This window comes from Equus caballus, chromosome 18 (genome assembly GCF_041296265.1).
Source record: "Equus caballus isolate H_3958 breed thoroughbred chromosome 18, TB-T2T, whole genome shotgun sequence".
In the NCBI taxonomy this organism is placed as follows: Eukaryota; Metazoa; Chordata; class Mammalia; order Perissodactyla; family Equidae; genus Equus; species Equus caballus.
This window is the reverse complement of record NC_091701.1, coordinates 76,482,577-76,508,255: the sequence shown is the minus strand read 5'-3', so window position 1 is coordinate 76,508,255 and position 25,679 is coordinate 76,482,577. Positions and strand designations below refer to the sequence as shown.

The following is a 25,679-nucleotide window of genomic DNA, read 5'->3' as shown; positions in this document are numbered from 1 at the left end:
TGTGATTCAAAGGATTTGAAATAAACATTTTTCAAACAGCGTGACCCCTAAGATGAAAGCCAAACACTTCATCTGCAGCTCCACTGAAAGGACAGACATGGCTGGGATGCCAGAAGGAAACGGGGCTGTGTTGCCTTTATTATCAGATGGCAAGTTGTTTCAGATGTGGCATATAAACCTGGCTGTAAATGTGCTGGTAAACATTTAACGGGTTTTGATCTTGGATCTCTGGGGAAACAAGCCCTGATTTGTAGCTTCTACCAATTTAGTAGTATAAAAACTTCCATCATGCCTGATATCAAGCTTCCAACGTGACGTCACTGAATGCAGATCTGGGGAGAGATGCGCAGCGGCATACGTTATACGGTATTTCCACCATGTACATGCAAAGGACATAAATAACCTCAAGAGCGTAGGTAATAGTAAAATGTAGTAAAATAATTAGGAAGTGATGAGTGTTGATATTTACTAATTGTGTTTTTAACATTATTTTTTCAATTTTAAGTTTGTATAGTTTAATTATTAATAAAGGCTGTGTTTAAAGACTGGCTAGCAAGAGACCTGAAAATTTGACAGTTGGCTCTTGCAAGTCAGCATGAGCGTGCTCCAGGGCACCGCTGAACAAATCAGCATCAGTCCCATCAAGGTATGAGAGGAATCGGACAAGCCGCAGCGTTGGACGCTTCTATATTAGTAAGGTGACGAGCCAAGCGTGGGGTGAGATCTTACTAAGATCAAAAAGTCAGCAAGTTTTTGGCTGAAAGAAATGCAGCATCACCAAGTGCCATCACTGGCAACACACTGTCAGAGGAAACTCTTCGCCTCCATGTTCCAAACCCAATCTTCTAAGAGGAGGACTTTCAAGGGAAAATAAGGCTACTCATAATTTTCTTTCTACATATTGCTTTAAAACTTAACCTCTGCAGAAGTTCCTTTTCCAGCATATATAAAAACAACATTACCGTTCCTTTATAAAGTTCTCTAAACTTCAGTAGCCGCAGTGTCATTTTAGCTGTCTTTTGTTTAGCCTGGTATAGGGTCACTCGTGAGACATTTGGGGAGCACTTGTACACGTAATTCGCCTCTCTCCCGGACTTCAGTAATTTTGAAATGTTGTGGGCAACTAGCATCTTCTATAAACTTCTGGTTTCCTATCTCATTGTCTTCTCTTGTCAAATTGGATTGTCCTTGTTTTAGTTCAGGGCAAGGATGGGGCTGAGAAGTTAAGACAGATTAAAATCAGTGAATACATATTGAAGTTCTTGGGTTTAAGATATATTAAAATCAGTGAAGGAATTTTGCTTTATATACCAATCTCTGAAAAGATCCCTAGCTATGAATCACTGAATCTCACAAGATAAGAATTTAAAAGCATAAAGGATTTCAAAGTTGGTGACCCAAATGGAGTCCACTGGACCACGTGGGATGCCTATTCCACCATCTGGTTCCATCACATCGTCTTCTCACCTGCACGGGATGAATCCTGGTTTTGATACTTCCCACACCTTCCACCGTGGTGACAGCAGCCCCATACAGAGAGCAGATGGGCACGAGGCACGCTGTAACTGGATAATGGCTGTGGTGGAATTATGTAAAGAGAACACGTTGTCATCACAGAGAGGGGGTAACATAATTTGGGGAGTTATTTCAGCCTAGGAGAGTCATAAGACTGTATCTCCCCCAGAATACAGAGAACACTAGATATAACACCATACATTTCTGGGTTTGTCCAAGGAAGGACTTACAAATGGATGATGAACAGTAGAGATAAATGGAAAAGGAGATTCATGAAGAGCTTTGTGTGAGACCTCCAAGAGACCCTCATCCCCCATTTTTTTCACATTCTAGGGAAAGGAAGACTTTTACTCACATACGATGATATATTGACTTACGTAAACCACCATGGGGCAATTGGCCCAGTGAGTCTCAACTCTTCAAAGCTTTTAAAAATACAGATTCTCTGCTTGCACACTAGCCCAACTAAATCAGAATCTCTGGGGTGAGATCAACTCATCAATTTTCAAAGCTCCTCAGCTGATTCCAATGTCTGGCCAAGTTTGGAAGCCACTGGTTTATGCCCCTGTCTTGGCCATCTCTCCCACGCTGGAGTCTGCATCAATGACATGGCAGACGTGGTTAGTAGCAGATTCTCATCTCATCGGTTTGGAATGGCACCCAGACTTAATTAGTCCAAGTTGGCTTCTTTATTCCCACCCAAGCTAAGGCCTACTCTCTTTTCAGGCATGGGAAATGGTCCCTTTCCCACGGAATGTTTACTTTACTGTCCTACCAGGCTGAGGGTATGAATGCTGCTCTTCTCAAGACAAGATAGAGAGCTGCTCTTGGCTCCACCAGCCCTTTGTTCAAAGGTGTTCGGAAGCCACCCAGCAGACTAGCTAGGGACCCTGGAAGAGTGCTGGGTGTACAGAGCAAGGGTGGACCCCAGGTTCGTTGTGCAACAGATGTATTTCTGGTTGTCGTGCTCCTGCAATTCCCCCTGTTAAGAACTTCCTCTTAGTCTTATCTCCCTCTGTCTTTTCTCTCAACTCCCCCAGCGCGCAGTGCCCTCCTGGCTCTTACACTTTGCCTCATGCAGGAAATAGAGGCAGGAGCTCCTTCCACTCCCCAGCCCTCCATGACTCACCTGGAACTGCAGTCAGTCTCGCCTCCATTCCAGGCGCAGAGGGCGAGGAATCCTTCCTCCTCCTCCGCCCCTGTGCTCTGGATCCCATCTGTTCTTCTCTCTTCAGGGACTTATTCTTTCATCAATGTCCTCCTAACCTCTTCCTTTGTAGGGCCTCATTTCTTTAAATTCCCTTGAATTTATAAATGAATTCAAGTGTTTGCTGAGCTAAAAAAAAAAAAAAATCCCCAAACCAATGTCTCTCTCCAGCTACTGGCCCATCTTTCTTTCCCTTCTTAGTCAGGTTCGAGAGCTGTCCACCACTTCCTGGCCTTCCAGTCACTCCTGCACCTCGCCTTCCAGCCCCATCTCTCTGCTGACGTTGCTCTGGGGGCAATCTATCGGCGCCGGCCACTCCCTGGTGTTTCATGCTATTGACCACCCCTTCCTTCTCGCAACTTTCTCCTTTGGATGTTCCTCCCTCAACTCTGGCTGCTCCTCAGTCTCCTTCGTGGGGGTGTCTTTCTTTGCCCATTTCCCTGTTGTTCTGCAGTGTCCAGAACTTAGAAGCTCTCCTACAGTTACTTCCTGCCACCTTCCAGATGGCCAGGGCTGAAAAGCTGCCTGCACCACTAAGGGGCCCACATGACCTTGAACAAGTCATTTAACTCTTTTTGCCTCAACTTCTTCACTTCTAAAGTGAGTGATAGAGATGTCTAGCTCACAGTTGTTTGGGAAAGAAATGTGACAATGTCCGTAAGCCACTCCGCACAGTCTCTGCCACACAATAAGCATCAATAAATGTTAACTACTTTTATTATCATTGCCATTACTATTTATGTTCATAACTTCCAATCCATTATAGTTCTGGATGAGAGCTCTTCTTTGAGTAACGACTTGTCTATCTAGATGCCTGTGGACAGTCATTCTCGTGCCCCCTAATCACCCCACATGCCAAGGCTCCGAAGCTCAGCTTACCCCCGTTCCTCCCCTGCATCTCCTCTTCCACCTTCCCTAATTTGTGACAGGCACCACTCGGTGACCTAGCACGAAAACTGGGGATCATGCCAGACAAGTCTTCCTTCACCACCACATTCAACCAGCGAGCAAATTTACATTTTAGGTCAAGGTGATGCTGGCTCAATCATGATGCATGATTTGGGATCTCAGTCAGCCCTCCCAGGCAAACTCCTAGTGCAGGGCGAAGAGCTAAAATCTGCCAGGATGATATGTCACTTCTTTGCATTTAAGCCAATCTTGCCTGACGCCCCTTGCCCCCCGACTCTGAATCTCCCTCTCAAAAGCAAAGGAAGTGTTTGTACAGCAATAGTGAGCATGGCGCTGAGATGCTGGCACACAAGACAGATATCCTCTGATGGGAAGAAAGTCCATGGGAAAGACCTGGAGTTTAGGAGGCTGCAGGCAGAGCAGGTCTGGAGACAGTATGAGCGTGACAGACCCCTGGAGAGAGGAGTGCGTGTGACATGAAAAGAAAGAGGCTCCCCCTCCTTCTTAGATGTGCCCAGAGCAGGGCCGGGCCAGCACAAAGGATACTGGATCTTCTTGGTCTTGGGATAGTATCTCGACACCATGACGGTGCAGGCACCACAGCCTCCTCCTCCGCAGCCATACTTCGTGCCTGGGAGATGGACTGGAAGGAAGGGAGTCAAGGAAAAGAGGGGCCCAGCCGCTTTGCTTTTTACACTCTCCTCCCTCGGACACTAATAACAAGTAACAGGTCTTCTTGAGTCTGTACCAAGGTTTCTTGCTTAGCGAGAGTGTTCTGCTTTTTGCATATAAATGAGCTCCTCCTTGAAAGGTGAGAAGAAATTTTTACAGACCCACACTGGCTTATCTGAAACCCTGGGGCCAGAGGCATTTCTGAATGCAAAATTTCCCATATTTCCCATATTTTAGAAAGTAAATGAGATAGGGCTCCCAAGTGGGGCTGGGGCAGCACCTTGAAATCAACCCATCACTATTTCTGCAGTGAACCATATGGATATCCACGCTGAGCACGACACATGAAGACTACAAGGAGCCTCGCGCCAGTTAGATGAAGGTTTTCATCCAAATGAGTTCTGAAAAAGCCTGTTGGATTCAGAGTTGTGGACAACGGATTCTAGACTCGAGTGACGTTACCTCTATGGAGGTGGTGGGAGGTGGTGTGCGTGCGAAACTTAAAAAAATCCCCCTGGGAGGCTTACCTTTTGCTGGTTCAGTAATGTAACACTTTTACTTGCTCATGGGATTAGAGAATATGAATTTAACAACCATAGCTCCTGAACCAGTAACATCAACAACCACTGTGTACCTTTCCCCTATAAGGTATTTGCATATTTTCACAGAGAAAAAATAAATAATAAATGTAAGTCTCCTGCCTTAGATTCTCTAAGAATCTGGCATTTGCTTGGGACCTTTTCTGGGTGAGGTTTAAAAAGGATTTCATGGGTGGAGGTCATAATTGGCTTGGGAGGAGGGTAAGTCTAATTGCATCTTGGAAGCTGCTGCTCATGAGAGGTAACACCAGCTCAAGACACCCCTGCAGTAAAGAGCTGAGCATTCTCTGCAGAGCACCAGGGCTGCACACCCCCTCCGCTGCTGTGTTGCTCCTCGTCTGAGTCAGCCATGCCTGTTCACGCAAGTCAAGCTTTCCGCTTTCAGACAGGGGGCTGAAAGTCCTGCCAGTAATACCTTAAGTAGAGAGCTCCACTGAACAGGGAAGAAAAGGCAAAGAGACCCTTCCTCTCTGCCTTTGGTGTCCTGACATTTCCAAGTGAAGGAATCTGGAGCTGTCTGGCTCAAAGATGGAGGTCCCTTTTCACTTTTCACTTTGTCACACCTTAAAGCAGCTCTGTGACACACTTAGCAACATTGCCTCGAGTGAAAGGTGAGAAATTGATTCAGCCAGCTCTTCTGTCCTCTGGTCACCAGACAACTAGTCTGATGCCTCCTCCTTCTACTCCCAGCAGAAGTGCACGACTCAAACGGCAGCTTCCATATCCTGTCGACCCATCCTTCTTATTAAGCATGTCATTAAGTAGTCTTGCCAGATAAAATACAGGACGGCCAGTTAAATCTGAATTTCACATAAGCAACGAATTGTATTTTAGTATAACTATATCCCACGCATTCAAGTTCTAATTTAACTGGGTGTTCAATATTTTTGTATGCTAAAGCTGGCGACCCTACCTAGGTCAAATACAAACAATAATACATCAGAAGTTTATTTTTCGGTCCTTTAAGAAGAAGAGCTATCTCAGTGTCCTCAAGACACACAAGCCTACAGCTTATCCAGAAGAAGTCACCCTGACACCGAACGCTGGTGGCCGACGTGTGCAGTTGACCCTGGAATGTCCACTGGGATCTAGTCATTCATCAGTGAGTTCCTGTGTCCTCCATGCCAGGCAGGGAACGTGACATCAGGGTCAGATCGGATCCTTTGCCTCAAGGATCTCACTCCTCTTTCATCTCTCGCGGAGTCCTCCTACTCCCACCAACCACTCTTCACCTCCATCAGGACAAACTTCTCTCAGTTTCAGCGCTTTCAAAAGCACTGTCTTCCCTTGCGTCTGGCCCCCTGTACTGCTGACTGCAACATCTTCACCCTAAGCCTTCCGTTTCCCCAGCAAACTCCCACTCAGCCCTCGCCAAGCCTGGCGTGAGTGTCCTGCCTGTGTGCCCCCAACACAGCACTCATCACACTGGCTGCTTGCCTCTTGGCTGTCAGTCTCCCTCACTAGACTCGGGGCAGAGGCTGTGTCTCCTAGCTTACATCTGAACACCTGGTGCTTGGCAAAATTCGTTAGCCGAATGAAGAACTGTTTCGAGAACTGTAAGAAGTCAGTGATGGCTATGTGGGAAAACAAGGACAAGTGTTTGGGAGTCTCTAAGACATCCCATTTCCCCAGTTTTGTCTTAGAGCCAGAATCTCAGGGAGATTACGATTAAAATGATTAAAATTAAAATACTAAATCTCAACGATTAAGATTAAATTTTTTTTTTGAGGAAGATTAGCCCTCAGCTAACTGCTGCCAATCCTCCTCTTTTTGCTGAGGAAGACTGGCCCTGAGCTAACATCTGTGCCCATCTTCCTCTACTTTCTATGTGGGACGCCTGCCACAGCATGGCTTGCAAGTGGTGTCATGTCCACACCCGGGAACTGAACCGGCACACCCCAGACCGCCAAAGTAGAATGTGCACACTTAACCACTGTACCACCAGGCCAGTACCTAAGATTAAAATTAAGATTAAAAACCCTCCTTGACCCAAGTAGCTGGCGGCCAATCCCTCTTTGTGGTGCATTAGCTGGTTCTGAGGATCAGATTGGTGAAAACCGGGCCAGGAGGGGGTGTGTGCAGGAGAAGTGAGAGGGCAGGTGTGAGAGAGGCAGCGGGTGGTAGGGTGACTCAGTGGGAGGCTGTGACCTTGGCAAGGCATGAGAGGAACAGAGGTGGGGAGGTGAAGACGCCTCCAGACAACTTTTACTCCTTGTGCACCTGTGTCCCATTCTGGGAATGACACCTGAGCCAAGCCCATGACAGCAGCAAACTGGGGTTTGGTGGGAGCCTGCAGTTTTCATAACACTGGAGACCCACCTTAAGGAAAGAATATAAAATTATGAATATATATTTGCAAACAGGGTGCCCCGGGAGTCCTGGGAAGAGTGAAGTCGGGGTGCTGGTGTGTGCATGTGGGCTGCTGACTCTGGCAGGAAACCTGCAGCCATCCACACACATTCATGAGTCACCTACTTGAGAAGCAAGTTACAAGTAAAGCCCCTGACTCCATCCCAGGATCCCTGTAGGCTCTGCGCTCAGAGGCTGGGGCCTGGAAGTCTCGGGAGAGTCTGATTTACTCAGAACGACTTATTTGTGATCCTGGGCACCAGGAAGGAATGGGCAGAGCGGGATGCCCAGGCGATGCGGACCTGGGGGCTGGGTGAGCCTGCCTAGGGCTGCTTCTGGCCGTGCTTACTTGGGAGGCCATGAATTTTCAGCTCGCTCCTGATGTAGATGAATTTCTTCATTTTAGGGTGTGCAGAGAAAGCACAGTGAACTGTGTAGGGGACGTAGAAGCGATGTGGGAGGGAAGCGATGGGCCGTGCTGACCGACCTCAGGATCCTGAAGCTTGGGGAGGGGAACCCGTGGGACCAGTGAGGGAGGATCTGAAGCTGGGGGAGGGGAGACAGAGGGACCAGTGAGGGAGGGTTTGGCGTGTTTCTTTCTGCGTTGTGTGTTTTTACAGCAATGAGCCCAGTTCCTGGAACAGTGAGTAGAATAGGGACATGAAGGGACAACACCGGCTGCAGTTGTAACATGATGGCTAGGAGAGCAGACCGCACAGCTTCAACAGAGAAAGACAGAATCTGGAGTGAGAGCGAGGCTCAGGTACACCGAACTCCCTAGATAAGCGTGGCAAGGAAGGAACCGGGACAAATGAAGTTGTGTGCTTAGGTGCGTACGCTGGCAGGCGAAAAGACAGGAGTGGGGAAGGAACTGAACATCCTGGAGAAGGAGGGTCTCGTATACCACCAAGTCCCCAGGCCCAACCCAGTGAATTCTTTCTGACGATTTCCAGAAGGTCTTGGTGAGCCAGGGTGGAAAAGGTCCAGATAAGGGGTGGAGCGTGGGGGTGCCTCAGCTATCCTTAGCAATTTGGAAATAAGTTTGTGAAACCTTGTTTTCTCCCATAAAGATTAGGAAAAGATATAGGTGACAAGTCACTCAACTGCCCTTGAACCACGCACCCTCAGCAACTGGCTGCACACTTTTACCTTCACGTTCCTGAACGTAAACCATCATCAGGTCACCACGGGGCTCAAAAGTCATAAGGTTCTTTCTAAAGTCCGCACACTCGTGCTTCACCGGGTGATTCTTTTGGTTTCGCTCAGGCGAAAAATACAACAAATAAAGCAGGAGTCTACCGCTTTCAGATGCATTCTCTGAACTTTAACCAGACTCCACAAATCCAACACAAGCCAGTTTACCCAGAGCGCATGCAGGGTGGCTGTCTTCACAGGTCTGGGCGGCTCGCTGCTTACCCGCAAGCCACACGCGGGGCAGGAACGTGTTAGGATACGGACTTGCCTCAGGTAGAACAGTAGGTTCACTTCCGGGTCGGCGTTCTTCTCGATGACCTGCATTGGGAAACGGGAGGAGGCTTTTAGGAAGCTCACACCGACATGTGATGGAAATCCCATCCAGCGTTTTGGGGCATGTTTTCCACAGGTGGTGGCTTCACAGGGGGAAGAAAAAGAAACCTTTCCAAACCTGGGCACAGGAATTTCGAAGAGATTGTGAAGCATCCTTTCAACGTCCCTAAACTTTCTAACATACACGATAATTATACAGTCTGGGTTGTTTTTCCTTAGGGCTACCTGGAGAGGACCCAGACGGGGAAACAGATACACAGATTCGCAAACCGACCCAAGATAACTCGCGACCACAGAAAGTCCTAAGGATGCGTAGCCAGAGATTCCCTCAGGGAGTCGTCAGGGAGCGCGGGAGACGGGAGCCTCTCCTGCCCCGCCCCGCCGCCCGGGGAAACGGAGGCCCGGCGTCTGCAGGAAGGGCAGCCCGGAGCCCGACCCTCCGTCCGCCCCTCGCCTCGCGCTCCCGGCGCCGCCGCGGAGGGAGCCGAGCCGCCCGAGGGCAGGAAGCTCCACGCGCCCGCCGGCGGCTCCTCCGCTGGGGGCGGTCCCGCGGGATCAGAGACCCGGGGACCACCTCACCCGGAAGGGCAGCGACCCCGAACGCGGGGAAGAGGAGACATTCTTCCGCTGGAGGCGATTTTATTTTTATCACCCCCGAAAGACCCACAAACCACCTCCCTTTTCATCGCTGCCTCCGATTTCTGAGTCTCCTCCGAGCGCTCGGAAGGTCCTCTCGGCCAAGCCCAGCGCACCGCCCCCCACGCAGACCCTCGGGGAGCAGAGGCCCGAGGTGGGGGCGCCGCGGCGGGAAAGCGTTACGGGGAGGTTTGTTCGGACGCCCCGACTGTGTGGCTGTGGACATTATTTCCAAAGACGGAACAAGACGCGGGGTAGGGGGTGACGGCGTGTGCCGGGACCATGTACCTTCCTCCCGCCGCCCCTGTACCGGGGGGACACAGCCTGATGACACGCCTCGGTGCCATAAAGACGTCAATATACCCGATACAACAGTCCAGGTAATGGTAACCTCCCCCAGCCACGTGAGCGCCGATCGGCGCCGCGTCTGTCTACGGCCGTCTGCCTCGGTCGCGACACCGCCGCCGCATCTGAATGCAAGCCCTCTCCTTCAGTCACGACATTGCCGCAAAGTAGCTGGCGGAGATGCTGCGGCCTCCAGGCTCATTGGTCCCCGAAGGGGATTTATTAAAGCAAAACGGAATCGCTCTTTGCTGTTATCATCCTCGATGTGTGCTAGGCTGTCTGTCAACATAGCATCGCTGGATTCAGTAGAGCTAATGTCCAAATAAAGGGGGATGACATGGCTTTTCATGCCTGTGTCTGCGTTCACTCCCACTGTAACATGGCAAATGCAAATGAGACTTCCTTACGGATTCCAAAAGAAAAGAGCGAGCAAAGGGCCTCACGATTTAAGAATTTTGCACCTACCTTGACCGTAACAACCCATGCCCAAGTTCATATCACTATAAATGACTTGAAAAAGATGGAAGAGAGAAGTTAAAGAAATAAGAGGGGCCGGCTCCGTGGCCAAGTGGTTGGGTTCGGGCGCTCAGCGCCCAGGGTTCGGATCCCGGGCGCGGACATGGCGCCGCTCGACGGGCCACGTTGAGGCGCAGCGTCCCGCAGCCCACAACTAGAGGGACCTGCAGCTAAGATATACAGCTATGGGGGGTGGGGGGAAGGTTTGGGGAGATAAAGCAGAAAGAAAAGAAAAAGATTGGCAACAGTTGTTAGCCCAGGTGCCAATCTTTTAAAAAAACAGAAAAGGAAGATTGGCAACAATCGTTAGCTCAGGTGCCAATCTTTAACAAAAAAAAAAAAGAAATAAGAAATGGCGTCGAGGTGAAAAATGTTATGTAGACTTTTATCCCTGGTATGCAAAATTCATATTAATCACATCATAAACTTACCTTTCTTCCATTCACAAAAAAAATCAGCTCGTCAGAATTGGGAAGGGACGGCATCATGCCAGGAAACAATGGCTCCAGCAGGAGAGGGATTTTCCGCTACAGAGCAGGTAGGTTAGAGCAAAGCCCTGGGTGCGTGTCCGCCCTGAGGACGCGGGAGCAGCAGCAGCTGGCGCTGGCACCTCATGCTTTATAGCCACCCGGCTAGGCAGGAGCGCCCCCCCCCCCCCCCCCACCCCGGACCCTCCACCGCCCCGCCTGCCAGCACGGCCTCCCTGCCATGAGTCACCCAAGTCAGCCTCTGGCCCAGCCCCTTTGGAGGCCAAGACTGATTTCCGCGGGGAATGTGTTTGAAGCCAGGGACTAATAAATCAAAACTGAGTTTTCAACAGGCTGTAATTACTTTTAATCTAATCAAACTGTCAATCAATACAATGCCAATAAAACTCATGAGATTTTAATTCTTTCTCAGGTTTCTCTGGCTTTAACAGGTGAAAGGAGATTCCACCACGTGTGTAACTAAAGACTTCATAAAAACGTGTTTAAAACTCGATGATAACAACCTGCAACTGTGTTCTCGTTCCTTAGTCTTTCTTCATACTCACTTGTTTCTTCAAATTGAAAGGTTTAAGACACAAACATGAACACGGGCTTGCCGAGTGCCTGAGACTGTCCCCAGGACGCCTCTAATCTTACAATAGCTTGGTAAAGTGTTATCACCATCTTCATTTACAGGTGAAGAAACTGAGGCACAGAGACATTAAGCCACTTGCCCAGTGTCACACAGAGTCAACCTCCTTCCTGTTGTCCAGATGGAAACCTGGTTAGAAATGAGCCAGAGGAATAGCGAGCGGCCAGACCACCAGGGAGGACTCCGAGGCTCAGTAAGGGTTTGCTGAGCCTTCTAAACATGATGGGAAGTGGCTTCTAAGCCACTGGAGGGTTTGAGGGGTGAGTGACAGGATCTAAGTTTTAAAGAGATTGCCTTGGCTGCTTCGCAGAGGATGGAGGGTAGGGGCAAGTGGGGAGAAGAGAGACAGTTAGAAGTTCTGACAGTGGCAGACAGTCAAGGGGTGATGAGGCATGGAGGAGGGTGGCGCTGGGGGAGTGGCAAGAAGGGGTCAGGTCTGCTGAAACATGGGACGTGAGGCGTGTGGGGGGAGGCAAGGATGTCTCCACCTCTTTGAGCTGAGCAGTGAACGGGGCTATCTGTTACCTCATCAGTTCTACCCACACACATTAAGGTGAGAAGCCTGCAAACACGCCAGTGGAGGTGGTGAGTGGGTTGTTGGATATCCAACGCCGACTTCTTTGCTTTCTGTCTGAGGAGAGGGAAGGCTCCCGGCTTGGAGCAGAATTTCATCTCAGACACTCTAATCCAGTCCTCCGTAAGCCCCAAGTTCTGACCCACCAACTGGGCAGTACAGCTCCACACTCCGCTGCCTGGCTGCCCCCACAGCTGCCATCCTCGTCTCCTTGGCGTGCTCCCTGCCCAAACAGGGGTTTGAAGGATGAATAGTAGTTTACCAGAAGAATGAGAAAGGACACTTTTAGCAGAGGGAACCACTTGCATAAAGTCAGGAAAGTTTGAAATGGCATATTACATTTCAGAGAGTTACAAGCAGTTTATTTTATTCTTGCATATGAATTGCACGGGAGTGAGTGGCAAAAATATGAGTATCAAATAAGATCATTCATTCAAAAATATTTGTGTGCCTGACAAGATCCCTGTTCTCATGGAGCTCAGGTGTGTACGTCTGTGTTTGTATATGTGTGTGTGGTGTGTATGTGTGTTTGAGTTCTGTGGGAACTGTAAAGTACGAGACAAAATACCGTGTATTTCTAAAGTGGTGGGATAATAAGCAGCTAGAGAAAGAAGGGGACTTCAGGAAACAGGCAGCAATGGGATAAGCAGGGTAAGGTGACACCAAGTGACTTCAGAGACTCGTTTAGTTTTGGGGAGTCAGTGCTGGAGGGCATTTGAGCTGAGTCCCGAAGGCAAACCAACTGAGAGACAGCCTGGGAAAAGAGCCCCAAGGCGCCCCAGGGAAGAAATGAGCTCGGCACGTTGGGAAGCAGGAAGAAGGCCAGTGTGGCTGAGTGTGGAGAGCAGGGGGGAGATGGTAGGAGAAAAGGTCAGAAAGACGGCAGGGCCAGCGCAAGGGGTGTGCCGGTTTCTAGGTGGGCAGAGGCGCCATGGGAGAGCTGTGAGTCAGGATGTAACATGGTGTGATTTATGTTAGATCATTCCACTGTACAGAGAATGAGTTATTGCTGGGAAGAGGGCCTCACAGAGACCAGACCTGAGGCCATTTCTCTGTGCCCTGCTAGAGGTTGATGGGCGCGTAGACAAGGGTGTAGGGTGGTGGCATCAGAGATGGAGAGAAGGGGACAGTCTTGGTTTGAACTGTGGCAGTAGAATTAACTGATCAGTTGATAGTTTAGCTGGGGCAGGAGACAAGGAAAGAGAAGGCCCAAAGAAGAGTCCCCGTTTTGGGCTTGAACAAGTGTGTGATCGGTGGTGCCGTCTGCTGAGATAGGAAGGCTGGGGATGCAGCAGTGGGGGTAGGGCCGGAGGACCAAGAGTCCTCTCTGAGGTCTGCTCAGTTTGAGCTGCCTGGTGGACTTCCAAGTGCACGTCAGCTGGATATGGGAATCTGGAGGTCAGACGAGGAATCCAGGCTGAAGATGCCGATTTCAGAGTCATCAGCTCATAGATGATAGAAGCGAAATCTCAGTGGGAACTGTAAAGTAAGAGAAAAATGTCACCCTTCTGTTGTGGCAGGATACTACGTTGCAGTATTAGCTGATGTGCCTCCTTCTTGCCATTCCTTCCACCATTTTCTTTTTTTGAAGATTGGTGCCTGAGCTAACGTATGTTGCCAATCTTCTTCTTTTTTTCTTCCTCTCCCCAAAGCCCCCCAGTACATAGTTGTGTATTCTACTTGTGAGTGCCTGTGGTTGTGGCATGTGGGACACCGCCTCAGTATGGCCTGATGAACAGTGCCGTGTCCGCACCCAGGATCCAAACCCACGAAACCCTGGGCCGCCGAAGCAGAGAGCGTGAACTTAACCACTGGCCAGGGGACTGGCCCCCAAGAGACTAGATCTTAATTGTTCTCACTACAAAAAAAGAAATGATAATGATATGAGGAGATAGAGATGTTAGCTACCTCTATGGGGGCGATCACATTGCAACATATAAACGTATCAAACCAGCTCCTTGTACACCTTAAACTTACACAATCTCATATGTCAATTACTTAATTAAAAAAGTGTTAGTGAGATGTCTTGCGCAGAGTAAATTCTCGGTGAATGGTGTTTCTTCATCAATCCTAGGGCTAACAGACAACGCCTGCCACATGTTTTCGTTATGAAAGTTCTGTCTAGTGGGCTAACGACAACGCCTGCCGCATGTTTTCGTTATGAAAGTTCTGTCTAGTCTCAAGGTCTCTAAGTTCCATGGCCACATTTTTCATTATCAGGATATTTTACAGGTTCTTTTCCTACGTACGTATTCTTGACTCATAGTCACCAATTTTTTTCAGGTCTTCCATTTTAAAAAATAAGGGTATTTCTCTGAGGATTTTAAACATATTCACCTTAAAGTCATTTCAGTTCTCTCTGCTCATCCCGTGGTAACAAATTTTCACATTTGTTGTATTTCATAGGATTAGTTTATAGTTATCGCTTATGTAAATTACATGTAAATGTTGGTATGGTATATGGATAGTGCAGATTGAAATGTTTTCTGAGTATGACAACTCCTCTTTACCATTTTTCTTGTAGATAAAAATCTTTTGGTATATACATTTTGAAAGTGGCACAGCATTTTTCGGAATACCTGTCAAGAAGTGCCTACATTAACACATTAATCAGAAGAGGAGTTTGGGGAGCTTTGCAGGCTTGGAGAAAAGCAAAACCAGAGGCGAATACCGGCAGTGGGCAGGGAGCGCCTGCGGGGTCCGGTGTTTCCCGGCTCGGCTGCCTGTCAGAGGATGGGGGAGTCTGGCTTTCTCTGGATGCATCAAAGAGCCAGTCCATCTACCTCCCTTCTGATTCTGTGCTTATTAGGGAAACTTCCGGTTCTGATTTGGCTTCCTCTCTAGACCTGCCTATGGGGAGAGGAATGGGATGGTCCTGCAGGTTCTGGGTAGTCTGCTCCCTCTACGGTTGTTATGACCTCTGTTATGCTACTAAAAAGAGTGAAAAAACAGGCAGGGCTTTCTACTGATAATTTGGCTTGACGTCTAAGTTGACTTTCGGAGAGAAAACCAAATGGGTTGCACGCCAAGAGTAAAGTAGAACGAATTCAAGAAATACACAGGGGCCGGCCCGGTGGCGCAGCGATTAAGTGCACATGTTCCGCTTCAGTGGCCCTGGGTTTGCCGGTTCAGATCCCGGGTGCGGACATGGCACCTCGTGGCAAGCCATGCTGTGCTAGGCGTCCCACATATACAGTAGAGGAAGATGGGCATGGATGTTAGCTCAGGGCCAGTCTAACTCAGAAAGAAGACGGGGACTGGCAGCACTTAGCTCAGGGCTAATCTTCCTCAAACAAAAAAAAAGAAATACAAGAATGTCGTGAGTTCCTTAGAGGTCTATGAAAAGCAAAGGTCAGTAAGCCATCTCCCACTGATGGCATCTTGAGACTCCTCCTAGAAGTCTTAAATTTTTTTAAGTTTAGAGAAATATGGCAAGATAAAGTTGTGTCTAAAGAGGAGCAATAGACATTACACTGTAGGAAAACGGGTCTTTGAAACAAAGAGCAAAAATTCACTACCCGATTTGGTGAGTGGAGCCTCTTCAACCCCCTCTGTGGCCTTTCGACCTGTCCTCACCGTCTTATGCCACCCTCAGCAAACAGTAGGAGAAGACTGCAGTTACAGTTCCGAGAAGGTATATCTCTCAGGAATTATAGTAAAACAGTGACAGGTACAAAGTATTTTAGTTACTGGATTTGATACGTGGGTGAGACTTAGAGAATTAAACTAGCTTGAAACCTGTGCTAACTATGAGAGAGTTTATGCTTGTTTACTATACAGATGAGTTCTTGGTTCCTGGAAAGGGGCAGCACAGTGAAATGAAAGTGATGGACTCTGCAGAAGAGTCCACTTCCTCACCCGGAGTCCTGGCCTCACCTCTTATCAGATGTGTGACCTCAGGCAAATGAACTTAATGGCTCTGAGACTCAGTTTTCTTGCTTCTATAATGGGAAAATCACAGTGCCTCCTCATAGGTTGCCGAGATTAAATTACTTTATGCTGGAAAGTACTTAGAATGATGCCTAGCACATTGAAAGGATTCGACAAATGTTGGTTATTATTATTATTTCATATTTTGCTAAAAGATTATTCACTCCCACAGACTACTGAAAGAAGAGTTACGCAGTATAATGGGGGCATGCACTTTGAGACTGAGCACACACAAGAAAAGTTAACTAGAAGCAATGTGCCGATTATTGAGTTCTGCTGCCTCCCTTGACCACACCACCTCTGTTTTCAAGGTAGTCAGGAGGGTGGTGAGATGGAAAAGCAAGGACACTTGATCAGATAGGCTTACGTCTGGCCCTTGATTCTTGCCGATTACATGACCTTGGGCACCCACCTACCCTGTTTGAGTCTCAGTTTGCTCATTTATAAAGAGAGATGAGTTTCCTCTTCTTGCAGGGTTTAGGGAAGATAAAATAATAAACAAATAGCATCTGAGCCAGGGCTGACCCCGCCACCCCTGGACACTGACTCCACGGCAGACACCAGGAGTCGATCTCAGCCCCCTTTCTAGCTGGCTCTTTCGGATCTGGCTCCAAAATGCTCTCAAGACGGTCCTTCAGGCGGTCCCTACCCCAACCAATCAGAAATAAGTCCATTTGTGATCCTGGAGCCCCACGATTTAGCAATCCTACTGTGCAGTTTAAAGTAGGTTTAACTGTCGAGCACATATAAGGAACGGTTTAGCAGAAAATGTTTTGTTACTTTGACAAGAGCAGTTGCAGTACAGTGGCACCAGGAGACAGCCATTTTGAAGCGGACTGAGAGGCAGCCAAATCAAACTCATCTTACAAAGGTTGGTGGGAAAGGAAGGGGAGGGATGAAGCCACAGCTCAGCACAAGGGAGGGGGCTGGCATGAGAGAAGGTTTTTGTTTGTGGTGGTTGTTTTTTAATAGATCAGGGCAAGTTGAACATATTTGTAAGAAGTTAAGCCGAAGAGGAAGTGAACCAGAGGAAGGATACAGAGAAAGGAGATAACTGATGGAACAGGCTCTCAGAGGAAGCAGGAGGGGACGGGGAAGACAGCGACAGAGTCAACCTTGGAAGCGAGAGGGAAACCGCAATGAGGCAGGAGGTAAGGAAGGAAAAAGAGGTGGCAATCCAAAATATCTGAGAATTGAGGGAAGCAAAGAGTGGAAGAATGGAAGACTGGGCTGGGATTTTCGTCTGTTTGCTCACTGCTGTTTCTCCAGCTCCTAGAACAAGAGTGGAACACGCAAGCACTCAATAAACATGAAATGAGTGAATAAAGCACGGAAACAGGTATTTTGAGTCAGTGAAGGAAGGCTGTCAAGATCTAGATTTGAATGCTGTCTCAGGAACTTCCTTTTGGGTGGAAGTAATTGCGATTGGAGCCTTGGTTTCCTTGAGTTTGGCATTTCCTTCAGTAAAATGGAGAAAGTCAATGTGAGGAAAAAAGAGGATGAATTGAATTACAAAAGCTCGTGATGAGCAGTCTTACTCTCTGCTCCTGAATCCTCCTGACTTCTCTAGCTGGGACTCTTCTACCCTCAACCATCTCTCACCTCACCCCAGCTTTGGAACCATCCTGTTTCCCAGCGGGGGAATAGAAGAAGACACGTTATTTGCTTCAGGCTGAGTCAGTTTCAAGGCTGGTTCTGCACCGACCTTCTAGCTCCTATAACTCATCAAATTCAGTATGTAGCTGAGAAGGTGTTGGAAATTGCAGCATGCTATATAGTTGTGAACCCTTATGATTTTCTTCACAGAGCTGGTTTGAGGCTCTTGTCAGCTCTCTGTCCACGTTTCTGCAGCTGCACTCTAAAGTGAGGCAGGTCATTACCTCCCCGGGTCTTGACAGTTCTAGTCACAAGGCTCTTACCCTAACCCTTGAGCCTGAGTCTCACCTTGGTGGGTCCCAGGTCCAGCCACAGAGCCTCTGTCGTGTCTGAGTCTGTCTCTCCTCCACGGTGCATCTCTCAGCATCCACCCTGACCTTTCAGGCTCTGGGTCCTTTGTCTCTGTTGTTGCTGGCCTGGCCTCCTTCTGTTGGCTGCTGTTTGTTGTGGCGTTCAGCACCTGTGCCCCAGGATACCTGCCCAGGTTTACCTATTGCTGTGAGGAAATTTCACCTTCCGTAGTAAAAAAAAAAAAGCAAAAACAAAACAAATCTCAGAACTCCAGGGCTGGCACTGGATGGGCCCTTGGCCTCGGCTTTCTCCTGAGACCCTCCTTCCCTTTGGGGTCTGTGGCTGGTCCTGCCGTCGCTACATTGGCCAAGGAGGAACTGCTTCCCGCTTTCTTTTCTTACACTGGACAGAGGACTCTTGGTTGGTTCCCCACGGCCCAACTGAGCAAAGTTAGAATGTTCACATGAGACGTGAATAAATGATAGGCGGTAACCAAAGGAGAACAGAAGGAGATGCCTTCGTCGATCCTGTTCAGGACTCAGCTTACTTCTGCTCGGTTGTTGGACGCATATACGGATGCCTTTCTTCCTGGCTCCAGGGATCTTCCTGGTGCCTGCTCGGACAAACTCTCTTGTCTGATGTGGTACCTTATTCAACTCCCTGTGCTATTGGTATGGGGCTGCTTTGGTTTTCTCTGGCCAGACTCACACTTCTACAACCTAACTCTCATTTGACAAGAGAAGAGGGTTACTGGAGGCAAGATTTCTGGAGGGCAAGAAATATTAGGAAGTACCAAATGTTGCAGCCTGGTGAATAGTGGGACTGAAAGGCAGAAGGGCTAGCTCCACGCTGGATGGCGCTGAGAGCTTTGCAGACCTCCTCTATCCTGAGCTGCCCACTTTGTGCACAGGACCGTCAACAACACGCCGTAAACCTGTGGCTGGTGTATGTGTAATGAGGCATCATATATAGGAGACGGTGAGACTCATCTCAACATTGTCCCCATTCCCATCATGATACAGCGTTTCTCTCCCGATGAAAACCTTTCCGTGAAAATGAAATAAAATAAATAATAAACAACAAGATTAAAAATGTAAACAGCTAAGCATAACTTTTCAAAGCTTCTTTGCTATTCTAAATGGGAATAGCTTTAGGACAGCGCTAGCTATCCCTCACCCAAAGCATCCAGGGGTGGAGAGACTAACGCTTTGAGGAAAAGCTTTGTTAACCTGCGAAAGAGGAATATTTTCAAAGGACAAATATACAACTGGATAAAAGAAGCAGAACATGGGAAAATAACCATTTTCTGGTTGTCCTACTTTTCCTTATTTCGGGGAAATTATTCTGCGGAGTGAACAACACGCGTACTGTCCAAGTGGGTTCTGATTCGTGCTCAGGACTGTGATTGGCTGGTCTGACTTCCCAGAGGAGACAAAGTCACGGTTTCGGTGGGTTCTGTCTGAGGAGCAAGTGGGAAGGTGCTGAGGGTGAAGATGTGCGGTGGGAGTTTAAATGCGGGTCCCCAAGCACAATCTGACAGAAGGTCTGCGTCCTTCTGTCCCCATAGCGGGGCCGAGAGTGGAGCTACAGCTCTGGGCTGTGGTCGGAACACGCATGTATATTTAAGTTCCAAGGAACAAAGTGATGACTTTGTTGGTAAAAGAGGCAGTTTTGGTGGGTCTCTTACGTTGCTGCTGGCTCCTGCCATCCATCATTGCTCCCTGAGGGCTCGCCACGAAACTTCAGAGTCACTTTCAAACAGCACTAATTAGGCACTCATGTGGCTTTGGGGAACCTCTGCTCCCTCGACTTTTCATCTGGGTCATGTTCTAACATGAAACTTTCTTCCTTGAAGGATAGGGAGAGCCATGGCCGGGGAATCCCTCTCCAGCTCTCCTCACGCCAGTTGCAAATGTGCGTGTGGGAAGCAGCACAGGTTTGTCACCTTAGTGGAAGATGTTTCTCAAAATACGGTGCTACTTAGCAGCTTCTCGGGCAAGAACTCCCTATAAATGTATTGCTTTTCCTGTAAGTTCCTAAGAGGGAACTAGACGATGCAAGGTCTAGGTTCCTTAGCAAATAACCAGACACACAGCTTCATTTACATAGGAACAGGCTTTAACACCTCAGAACTGCTTCTCCAGGCGGGAACAAATATCCAGATGAACCAGAGATTCCTGTTCAACAAGCCTGGCTGCCAGGGGTCTTGCTGATCCACATCTGGGCCTCTGCTCTTCCTCCTTACAGCCCAGCAGCACAGGCAGGACTGGGCACTTGATAGAAACACAGCCTCTGAGGCCTCACCCAAGACCTATCGAATCAGAATCTGCCTTCTCACAAGATGCCCAGGTGATCTGTCTGCCCCCAAAGACTGGGCAGAGATGGCAGGGGAGGAGGAGGAAGCTGCGTGGGATGACACGGGCGCGTCCACAAGTGGCCCGGGGGGAGCTCTGCTGGCTTTAGCCACACCTGGGACTCATTCACTCCTTCCAGGTGCCATTAGGACCCAGACTGAAGATGGATTCATGGTGTTTCATGAGGGCCTGGCAGGCATTCCACAGGTAGCAAAGGACAGAAGAGTGACAGAATTAAATGGTCAGGACTTCCAAAGGCAAGTTTCCCATCTTGCACCAACCACCATCCTTGCCACCCACAGATGTCTTCCCTGTGGTTTGTCCTCTCAGTGCCCTGCAGACGTGGTGCTGAGTTGGGGCTCCAAGGCCGCCCCGGGGGTGAGGGAGGAGGCTAGAGGGAAGCCGGATGGAACGTGAGTCCATTGCCCAGTTCAACCCAAACCCCTCTGCTTTTATTTGCGTTATGTGTTAAGGTTCCAGTGAAGATTTGCTGAACTTAGCAGGACTCTGAGAACCACTGTCCAGAGCAGCAAGCAGGAGCTGCTCCACGTGTGCGGAGAGGTGGGCTCCGAGTCAGGCGCCCCTGGGGTGACTAGTCTGCTTCTTCTCCACACGCGAGTGACCTGCACTCTCCCTGCCTCAGGGATCTCATCTGTGACCTGGGGACAGCAGCCACCACAGCCCCGCTTTGCCCAGGACCACCCCCATTTACACTTGCTGTCTTTGTGCCCATATCAGTGGTTCCCTTTGCTCTCCAAAGTATCTTGGTTTGGGTGACATGCTTACCCTAACTGACGTCTACCTTGCAGGGTTGTTTTAAACATCGAGTGAGATTAGGTAGCAGGGTGCTTGCTGTCTTCTCTGTTGTTTTGCCCTAGTCTCACCCGCTAAAGCTGCACTGAAGACATGCTTGTACCCGAGTGGCGACAGCGTCACCGTCACCGTGTTGAGCAAATTACTCCTGGCATTGGTGTCAAGTTCAGCTCACCAATCAGGGCCTCGCCTCCCCTCCCCTCTCCAAATAGGACATCGCTCCTGCCCTTTTCCAGCTACCAGAGCCTTCCGCTCAACAAGGCTTCTGCTCTCTGCCCTGCCGAGAGGGCTGTTTCTGGGCTGACTCTGTTCTCCAGTAAGGAGGTATCTTGTGTCAGGGCCTGTTATGACTCTGTTCTTGCTGGGTGTAGGTAGTGCACGGCAAGGGCATGGGAGCGTCCCAATTTACCTTCCAAGCCTTCCGAGATAAGCTCCTTGCTCTGGAGTGCAGAGCTCCAGATCCAGTTCCCTCCACAGGAGAGTTCTCCTGGAGCCCCTCCTCCTGGGGGTTCCCACGGCCGGGCCGGGAATGATTGGGCCATATTACACCCTGTACTTCCAATAATGCTTCAGGACAAAAGCCAATGTGTCTTGCCTTTGTGGAGTTAAGGTCTTGGGGTGCTGTTTTTAAAATGTATTAAGGAAAAATAGAATTTATGCTGCTGCTCAGAGTTCCAGTGCTGTCTCGGGTGGTGAGGGAGACACCATGAGACAGGCTTCCACCCTCTGCTGTCCAGTGCTCGTGGGGAAAGCATCCAGAGAAATTTTCCAGAGTAGCGCAGAGGGCTCCTCTAGCAACGGGGTTTGAGGTTTAAGAGAAGGTTGAGAGTCAGTAAAATCATCACCTGCACAGCGTTTCCATTGACATGTGTACTAGTGGAGGCCAAGGCGGTGACTGTTTGGGGCACTGTCATGGCATTCATCTCGCCGAGGTGTAAGTAAGACACTGGTATCTTTAATTTGTGGCTGGCCACCTGCACAAGAAAGCGAGCAGACAGAATGTGCAGGTCCAGGCTGAAAGTGGGACAGTAATTTAAATCTACTAGAAAAGTCTTTTTCCCTTTTAAAAAGTGATAAGGAGGGGCTGGCCTGGTGGCCAAGTGGTTAAGTTCGTGTACTGTGCTTCGGTGGCCCATGGTTCGTGGGTTCTGATCCCAGGTGCGGACCTACACACCGCTCATCAAGCCATTCTGTGGCGGTGCCCCACATACAAAATAGAGGAAGATTGGCACAGATGTTAGCTCAGGGCCAATCTTCCTCACCAAAGCCCCCCTCAAAAAAAAGTGATTAGAAGATTCATAATCTATGGTTTGGGTAGACACGCAAACCAAGTTTTTTAAAGAGTTTTAAAGCTTTAAAATGAGAAGTGCTTCTCTATACCCTAAACCTGTGAAATGCCAGGAGTCGAGAAAAATCCTGCAATGCCACATGGCAAGGGTTTAAAATAGGCTTTATTGAGGACAGGGGAATCTCGCAGAGAGACAGCACACAGAGAGGCCTGCTGGACATGCACATGGGTCCACAGGCTAGAGGAGGGACCCTGATCCCCCGTGGGTCCCCTTTTTGAGAGGGTGAGCATCAGAAGTGGACTTGTTGATGGGGCAGTGAACAGGTTTTCTGGATTTGGGGTGCTCATTACGTACAGGAGTTGTCTGGGAATGCTGGCAGCCCAGCACCCAGGCTTAGGAGCCCATGAGAAGCTATAGACCCTCTGCAAGAGGGAAGGGAGCCACTGGTCCCTGGGGAAGCTGAATTTTGGTGAAAGCTCTCCCACCAGAGAAGGGAGGTGAACCACCTTCCCAAGTCCCAGCTGGCGCATCTCCAGGTCATCCAGAATCAGCTCCTAGGGACACTTGTGGGCAGTTCTGGTCGTTGCATCACAGAGCTCCAAGGTAACATAATACAGTGTCTGGAAATATTTTACAGTCTAATCTTGGCCAACGGCAAAGCTGAATCAAGCTCTCTCACCTGTGTCATTTTGGTGTTAATACCCCTGAAACAATTTTTACAAAAGGTATAATGTTGTAAACGCCATTCTTGGATATTTTCCCATATCAGCATATATAGTCCCACCTCATTCATTTTAATATCGGTCTGGTAGTGCATCATATAGATGCCTCTAATTTATTTGAGAAGTCCCAAATAATTATATAGTATAATAATTCTATATAATTATTAAAAATAATCATAATAATATAATTGTGCAGGGTTTTTTCTTTTGGCACTCTTGTATGAATTTCTTCCCACAGGAACGTCTTTGCGTATAGATCTTGGCAAAAAAGCTTTTGTGACTGTTTCCATTGGCTAAATGCCTAGCAGTGATGGCGTGTTTTTTAGGGGTGATGAAAATGTTCTAGAATTAGATTGTGGTGATGGTTGCACAATTCTATGAACACTGTACACCATCGAATTATACACTTTAACCGGGTGAGTACTGTGGTATGTGAATTTTGTCTCAATAAAGCTGTTACAACGTTCCTAGCAGTGAGAGCGGAAGGTCCGAGGGGGTGTGTGGGAAACTGCGTGCAGTTATTTCCTCACTAGAGAGATGCGCACGCACGGAGCCATCTCCCCACCAGCACCACTCTCTGCCTTTCTGCTCGGCTGTTCTCTCATAGGATCATTGTTTGCTTCCAGGAATCCGCCTGAGCCTGGGGGCCGGGAGGGGCTTCCCTGAGCGCTGCAGCCCCAGAAGGCGCTTCACCTCTGACAGGTGGCAGCCTGCCTGCTGCTGTGGGTCCAGCCGTAACTGGGGGGTGTGACCCAGGCCAGGGGCCTTCCCCTTGGGGCTTTTCATAGATCAGCAGATCGGAACCTGTTACTCCACCCATGAGATGAAGCTGGCACAGTCTGTGTGTGGGCACATCTCTTATCTGGAGGAGTCACTGCCCTCGACTGGAAGCTATATGGCCATGCTCTTCAGCACCCAACTGCCCCAGGACTGAAACAATCCCCTCTGTGTTCATCTCACCAATTGGGATAAGGTTTAGTCCCTTAACTAAGGACTGCCTTCCATTTCCTTTATATCTCCTGCACTGTCTAACACGCTTCCTAACTTAAAAATGCTTTCACACGTATTATCTCGTTTAATCCTCACAACAGTTCTGTGAGATTTATTATAGAACCCCCGTTTTGCAGATGAGGAAACTGAGATGGGAACCAGAGACTTGTGAGGGTCACACAGCCATTGAACATGCAGAACCAGGGTGCAACTCAGACCTTCCAACAGCAAAGCCCCCGTGTGCAGCCACTGCCTGGGTCACGTCACCAGAACCACAGCGGGCCCCTGTTCAGGCTGTGCTGAGTTGAGCAGGCTCTGGGTTTTATCCTTCTTGACTCAGAGCAGATGAGTGAGGTGACTTGAGAGGGAGCGTGTTAAGTGGATTCCAAGGCAGGCAGACAGGATTAACTCTGGCAGCCCCACCCCACTTCAGTACAGTTCCCTGGAAACCACCACTTTCCCACTCAGCTTAGTACTGAGTTAGTTTCAACTTGCTTATTCACTAGGTGAGGAAGAACGACACTAAGTAGTGGATGAGAGGAACGTTCTCACACAAAGACATTCAGGTGTTGTACACCCAAACTTCACATATGGGTGTGAATGTTCACTTAGGATTATATGAACGTGGAGAAAGAAATGGCGGGATGTACACCAGACTATTAACATTGGTTCCCTGGGGGTAGTTGTCTGCTGGTGGGGGGAGGCAGCATTCTCTTCCCCATCCAAAACAAAGCGAAACAAAACGGGGAAACTTTTAAAAATGTGTCTGCAACTAAATACAGCATGTACAAAATGATCCCAAGTGCGTAAACTCATATAAACATGTACACGTGCATAGAGGAGTGTAGAAAAGGATATTCATATATCATTAAAAGTTTTTACAATAATGATAAGCATATTCTTTATGTCACCACAAAAATGCATACTATTTATAAAATCACAAAAAAGCAATAAAGCTATTTTCACTGAGAAAAAATATTGGCCACTAAAATATATACCTTATCAACTTTTCTTTGGAAGTGTAAGTGAGCATAAGTGAGACCATCTTGTTATGCTAAATGGCCCCAGCCCCTCCTCTGCTGCTCTGCATGTGCTCTAAAAAATTCGCATGCCCTCTTGATTTATGGCGTCTGCTTACGTATGTACTCCACAATAGGTTGATAAATCAAAACTCTCTTCTATGAGTTTCTCTGCAGGAACAGGCTAACCACAGGCAGGAGACACGTGTACAAGGGACCCATCAGAGCTGACAGAAGAATGGAACAACGTGGAGCCTGGAGCCCATCACTCCTGGACACCAACATCCCTGCACCCCTCCTCACTGTCCACTTCCCAACGTAACTGCCTCAAGATTCTCTAATCTTGGAAGATGGGTTTTTTGGAGATATTAGTCTGTCATCTTACCGATTATGGCAGCTAAATCGAATTAAAACTTCCTTTCTCGATCCCTAACTCGTGATTGACTGGCTCAGAGTGTGGCGAGCAGAGTGAGCCCATTACTCAGTATCAGAAAGAGGCGTACTAAGCAGCTGCCTATGTAGCCAGGAGTAAAGGATGCTTGGCGTCCCCTTGGAGCATGTGTTCTGTGGGGCTCTGAGTGGTGTCACAGGTTCCTAAACTGGGCGAAACATGGAGATTTAGGCACCACTCTAGAGATCGCTCATTA

The 25,679-nt window shown here is 48.6% G+C and overlaps 1 protein-coding gene and 2 long non-coding RNA genes across 11 annotated transcripts in view; 2 read left to right on the top strand and 1 right to left on the bottom strand.

Annotated features, from left to right (window-relative positions):
• Window positions 1-10,913, bottom strand: part of AOX4 (aldehyde oxidase 4) — a 56,943-nt gene extending 46,030 nt beyond the window's left edge. For 3 of the 9 annotated variants that reach the window (XM_070240603.1, XM_070240607.1, XM_070240610.1), the window contains exons 1-4: window positions 10,707-10,913; window positions 8,706-8,763; window positions 4,178-4,274; window positions 1,468-1,576 (exon numbers count right to left, since the gene is read on the bottom strand). In XM_070240603.1, coding sequence (XP_070096704.1) covers window positions 1,468-1,576; window positions 4,178-4,274; window positions 8,706-8,763; window positions 10,707-10,763 — 321 coding nt within the window. In that variant the 5' untranslated portion in view covers window positions 10,764-10,913. 9 annotated transcript variants of the gene reach the window in all.
• Window positions 9,653-11,277, top strand: LOC138915051 (uncharacterized). The gene is made up of 3 exons (XR_002801343.2): window positions 9,653-9,794; window positions 10,734-10,813; window positions 11,176-11,277. It is a non-coding gene; the product is annotated as an uncharacterized lncRNA (long non-coding RNA).
• A 5,361-nt stretch (window positions 11,278-16,638) lies between these two features.
• Window positions 16,639-25,458, top strand: LOC111768790 (uncharacterized). The gene is made up of 4 exons (XR_011428337.1): window positions 16,639-16,769; window positions 20,093-20,194; window positions 20,339-20,456; window positions 25,210-25,458. It is a non-coding gene; the product is annotated as an uncharacterized lncRNA (long non-coding RNA).
• Window positions 25,459-25,679: the final 221 nt, after the last annotated feature.